Consider the following 6000-nt stretch of genomic DNA (forward strand, 5'->3'; position numbering starts at 1 on the left):
AAACAGATTTCAGATTTCTACTGTGCGATTTATTTAGAACTCAAATCATTTTTTTCCTTTCTTATTATTGCTACTGGATCATTAAAATCTTGACAAAAGGCATGCAAGAGGCACGAGGCTAAGATATGTTTCAAGAAGGATTCATGTGTACTGAAATATGTGACACGCAATTCTAGATCTGTGTCAGTGAAGCTACCAGCTCGTTCAAATGTAATTACACCAATGATTTCTGACCACATTGGTCTACATTCCATGGAACTGTGCGCTGGACAAGTTTTGAAATCATGCGAATTATTTCAGATCACACTGAAGTAAACTTTAATAGTTAGATTTACATTCTCAATGAGACGTGAACGTATGTGGACCACATTGGTCTACATTCCATGGAACTGTGCGCTGGACAAGTTTTGAAATCGTGCGAATTATTTCAGATCACACTGAAGTAAACTTTAATAGTTAGATTTACATTCTCAATGAGACGTGAACGTATGTGGAGAGACGCGGTGACAAGGATCATTATAATCCCGAACAACTTCTATGATGGCTGAATCATAATCAGGGCACTGGCACAGCGTCAAAAGTGGTAGAAAGTTCCTTAAATTGTGAACCTCAGAAGACATGGAATTTGTGAGTTTCCTGCCAGTGACAGTTCCTATCTCCTCTTCATTGCTTGTAGATCCTGGTTTAGCTTCGAGTTTACGTGCATTTCCACATAAATTTTGGGCCCTTGCCTGTCGTGGTGTTTTAAGCAACGGTAAAGATTCACCTGTCTTCGCATTACCATTGTTTATTTTGCTCTGTACGTCCTTTGAGTGTTGAATTATTACCTTATCGTTTATAATAGTTCTGGATTTTGACTCTTCCAAAGTCTTGAGGCCTTCCCTCTTAGAGTGGGAAGAATGTGTTTCTTCCCTGTATCTTGGTAAAGCTGTTTCCATTTCCCGCGAGGAGTACTAAACCGAAAAAATTAGAGACCTCATCTTCGCTCACCTCGCGCAGATGGTTCCAGGCTTCACAAAGGACTAAATTGTTGGTTAGAAGCGATGAAAATTCAATCGTTTCGAAAGACAGTTAAGCAGTTAAGGCTTTTATACTCTGGTTATCCTTTAAGGAATCCCGGCTCTGTTGAGTCCCGAACTTTATCGGCACCCTTCTGTTTTGCATCGTCAATACCACAATTCAAGCTCATGCAGTCAAATTTATTTAATGAAGAGCGTGATCATGTTGGTTCTTAACCATCTCCAACATGGCTTGAGTTATCTTTCGATTTTTTTCTTTCAGACTCTACTTGATTTCCTTTGCCGCAAATGCCATTTTGCCGATAAAAGTTTACCTCATTTGCTACCCAACTAAAATCCGTAGATTCCATTTAGCGGGTAACTTTTCTCGCAATGGTGAAAGTGTGATAATTATTAAGGAACGTAGATGAATTAAATATTACTCTACTAATGGTGAGCTGGTCCAGAATGTTGACTAGACATGAAGCAGTCAATAACATGATTTTACCCAAGAGATAGTTTCCGAACTCATGACACCAAAGAGTATACAGGGACAGGTAGCAAGACAGTTGACACGGATTTACAAAGTTACGAATAATTCTTTGGGCCGATAGCGTATTCAAATTGAAGGTGATTTGGTTCATTAAAAATTCAAATGATTGACGAGCCTTTCTTGGCAGTGAAAAGAACGTGGACAGAAGACATGTTATTTGGCACGTTTATCGATTATCCTATGATTTCCAGAACATTCTTGATTAGTCCTTTGGGAAAGTTCTAGTGGTTTCGACATGAGTACGTGACGTCTATTTATGGAAACTCGAGTTGTTTACCGTAAATTCTGGAAAATTCTATGATGTAATGTTACTAAAAATAGTCGTATTGTAAATCTGTGAAATCTTCTAGAAAGATTGTAAGGAACTATATAAGAAGGTGCAGTAGGTTGTTGCGTTTAGAGGAAAAAGAAGAAAAAGAAGAGAAAAAGATAAAGGAAATAGAGGAGTTAGTGAAAACAATTCATTTAAGGTTTATCACGAGACCAGAACGGTTTAACGAATGAAAAAGCGAGATTAATCAGACAAAGAAAGAATGCATCTAAGGGCGGTTGGTAAAGTCCTGGGTCGCTTCTCCTGAAAGGATCGTTATTTAACCTATAAAAACTGGATGATTTTTATGTGAGAATAATTACAAAAAACCTTATCATATTGTGAGTTAACTTATGACAAATTCTCAATATGAACATAAAAAATAGTACTCGTAACATTGTCGTACAACAATGACTAACCGATCCAAGCGTTTACCAAAACTGAAACAACACAAAAAGTATAAGAAAAAGTATTTAAACTTTGTCTGAAGGAAAAAATTCTTGAACTAACTAATAAAACCTTAACTAAGAAGTATGAGGAAGTAAACTTCTCAGCTCAAAATTAGTATTATGCCCCCTTCAAAATTTTACAACTGAGATTTTGGGTCTCTTTTTAACGAGGCTGATCTCACCATAGAAAAAAAAAGATATCAGATAAAATCAACATTTAATTGTTCTCGTAAACGTAGGAGTGTTGAAGATGAAAAGAGGTCGGAATTCATAGAACAGAAATTTTATCACAATTGGCAATAATGTCGCAATCTGATTGGCCAATTTGTCGTTGTCGACATGAGTACAGACAAAGGTGTCACGCAACTTCTCAGGCACTGGAAAGAATCGTTTTATTTGATGTCGATATTGTGTTAAATAACAATCGAAAATGGTGAAGCCACACACGTACGCACCTACGCACACATGTACGCATGTACCTACGCACGTACGCAGGCACGCACGCATGTACGCACGTACGCAGGCACCTTCGCAGGCACCTTCAAACGCACGGACCTATACACCGAGTGTGCACCTTGTAATTTCGCAAAGTATTGACCACTGTGATGACGAATATCTTTGTCGATAAGAGTACACCACTGTCGATTTGTTATAAAAGGCTCTGTACCGTTCTTTATTGCACACTCCCATTAATCGCTCCGGAACAACCCCCCAATACGTTTCTATAATGAGACTTCAATAACCAAATATGGTAAGACATTACAGGCCCTTCACATTCAAATCACATGAAAGGTACTTGAAGGATGCGAAATGCAAATAGTAGTGAAAAGAAACCTTGCAGAATAAGTTTGGGAAGGATAAGGTGTAAAGAACGATAAGGTCAACTATGAGGAGCAAAAGAATCCAGAAAATACTCAACGTTATACGTTTTAAACCCAGAGACTCCCTTGTCGTTGTCATTATTCATTATTCCTCAGCAGCGTTCTTGGAAAGTTCTGTCTAGTTTTCTTTTCGAATAGCTCTGCAACCAGAAAGATTTACAACCTTGTAGATTTTCAGTATCATATACTCCAAATTTGCTTTTTGACTTTAGGGAATAACACATAAATGAATTAATCGAGCGTTTTTGCTCAGCTGACGTACCGAAACTCCAGTTTCAGTGCAAACTAGTGGACAATAACGGGAAAAGTAGTATTTCCTTTGAGTTTGAATCTACTGTAGCTAGCTTTGGACCTCTCAGTAAATTCAGTAACAAAAGTATCGTTCCTGCTGTTTCCTTGGAGACTTGGTAACTTGACGTGATCTGTGAAATAAGAATTTAACTTCGTCTGCGCAGGCTCCACATATAAAACCTCTCCCCTGGTGGGTAACAATCTTGAATGGAAAGGTTTAAATACGTCCTTTGTCGTAAAGAATGTCGCAGTTTGTCGTTTTTCTTTTTCATATTCTTGCTGTGGACAATCCCACGACCCTAAGCCGTCCAAGCAACCACACAGAGTGTGATAGGAACTGATGCGAACTAAAGGTAACTTTTCCATTCTGAAATTCCTCTCGTCTCGATAGTGGGCCAGATATTTTGATATTGGTAATAGATCGAACTTCTTCCCGTCTCGAACTCCCTTTGTTGCCCTATCTGTAGACAGCGTTTTTTCCGTGTACGGCGTTTGTGGAAGACCTCCAACCGGACTACCTTTGCAGAGTATTGGACTCTTCCTATGCGGTAAAGATTCATGAATCTTCTGATTTTCTACCCAAGACGCTTTTGTTTTTGCCATGCGAGATAAGATGTTCGTTCTAGGAACTCTATCCAGAGAAGCCTCTGAGTTGGAAAGGACAGACCGAGTGTCATCCAGTGCGCATGCGCTGGTTGGAGTGACATAATCGCGATAGTTGTTTGCGGTTTGGCGATAATCACTTGGTGCTGTCATTGAAGCATAATAATCCATCTTTGATGCTTCTGTCTCTTTTGCCAGAGTGTGCTCGATGGGCCTACATTTGCTAGGACTGTGTGGCACTTCAAAGATTTTGTTCCTGTCAAAGGCTACTGTGACAGTTTTGAGGTACACCCTGAAGAATATAAGGTTAAATTATTACACAATTGAGACGGAATTTATCTAAAGCGCAACCAAGAGAACCGGTCATGTAAGAGCTACTTTGATTGACTGAAGCGCGTCAAGGTACAGGTATTCCTTTCCTTCTGAAATTAAAATTTGATCCTAACCACGGTACAAAATAGTTTTCGCGGAAACAATGTACACATCTGCCATCCAGGTGCTTAAATTCTACGTTTTAGAAAATTCCGAAATCTTTTCTAAGAGCCACTTTAGAAGGGCACAAGTCGCTCTAATCAAGTTGTATATTCGACTTTCAGACATGATATAATGAGTTGATGAATATAGTTTCACCTTCGAACCAAATGATTACTAAATTGGTCGTTTAAGCACTCTGTTCAAGAACCCATCAATCATGGCCAACAGAAAAGATTCTTCGTTTCCGTTCCATTTCGTTTGTCTTTGAATTTTCTGAAATACTAAAACAGTTTTACCAAATTCCTCCTCAAATAAACGCATCGTCGGTCCCTGCTAATTTCTTAGTTCAACTCTGGAAGTGACAGAAACACTGGAGCACAAACACAAGACCACATACGGTGAATTATTTAACATCTTGCGCTGGCTGACCTTTTCTTTGTTTGAAATCAGTCGCAATCAGTATAGCCATATCACAATTCCAACCTGGTAAACATTTCGATCGCAAATTTCTCTCGACCCAACTTCGAACTATCTAATAACTAGTAACCTCGTTTGCTGGGACCCTGCTACCAAGTGATTGCAAACACCCGTAGGAGGACTAAGTTTTCTCCCGAGTAACAGCGACATTTTCATCAGCTTTTCGTTGATATACGATGAGAAATTTGAGTCAACACAAAACTTAACTCAATGCGTTGCCACTTACTTGTGTTGACAATCCACTTGAGAGGTACAGGGCCTCCATATGTCTTGTACATCTTGTAGCGTACACAAACGGCTACCTTTGTAGGCCATGAAAAGGAGAAAAAGATCGATCTGCGAGTGAAGTACTTTACTGTCACGACTACCGACGTGCGAATGCAACGAAGTGTTGCCGGGTAACAATACGAGTCATGGTTTGATTATGGAAAACAAATAGCCAGTCGTTGTGGCTGAGAACAATTGAATTTGATTCTTTGAATTATTTGCATATATCATTAATGGTTTGACATTAGCTTAATGAACAGTCAATGACACTTTGAGAGATCGTGTGGTTCTGGTCTCAAAAAGAGTAGGAGTAAGGACATGCCTCTGTTTGTTTCTTCAGTGGCATAGTTTCAACCTCATGAGAACTTACTAAATGAAAAAAAAGATGTGATCAAATTGAGCTTGGTCAAAGTTCATGCCTGGTCATTCAGTCTATTATTCAAACCTGGGCGGCAAAATTGACTGATTGTGTGACACTTCAAGGATTAAACGAAATATGAAATATGAGGGCTATCCAATAAAAGAGAGATAACACCAGTGCATAATTAGCAAAGAGAGTGATGTCTTCAGTAACCTTGTCAGTACAGCCATTTAACGCAAGCCGATCCCTTTTGTGAAAACTCCTGCAACTAATAGACAAACTTTTTTCTTGCGTCGGATACCTCATCTTACTATCACATACTCTACTGTTGTTTCC

The 6000-nt window shown here is 39.0% G+C and overlaps 1 protein-coding gene across 1 annotated transcript; it reads right to left on the reverse strand.

The window, feature by feature from the left end:
• Window positions 1-2677: 2677 nt before the first annotated feature.
• LOC111337554 (uncharacterized) lies at window positions 2678-5431 on the reverse strand. The gene is made up of 2 exons (XM_022943893.2): window positions 5263-5431; window positions 2678-4377 (listed from the first exon to the last, which is right to left on the reverse strand). The coding sequence occupies exons 1-2, from the start codon at window positions 5349-5351 to the stop codon at window positions 3477-3479; spliced, it is 990 nt and encodes a 329-aa protein (XP_022799628.1). The 5' UTR covers window positions 5352-5431; the 3' UTR covers window positions 2678-3476.
• Window positions 5432-6000: the final 569 nt, after the last annotated feature.

Source organism: Stylophora pistillata, chromosome 1 (genome assembly GCF_964205215.1).
Source record: "Stylophora pistillata chromosome 1, jaStyPist1.2, whole genome shotgun sequence".
Taxonomy (NCBI): domain Eukaryota; kingdom Metazoa; phylum Cnidaria; class Anthozoa; order Scleractinia; family Pocilloporidae; genus Stylophora; species Stylophora pistillata.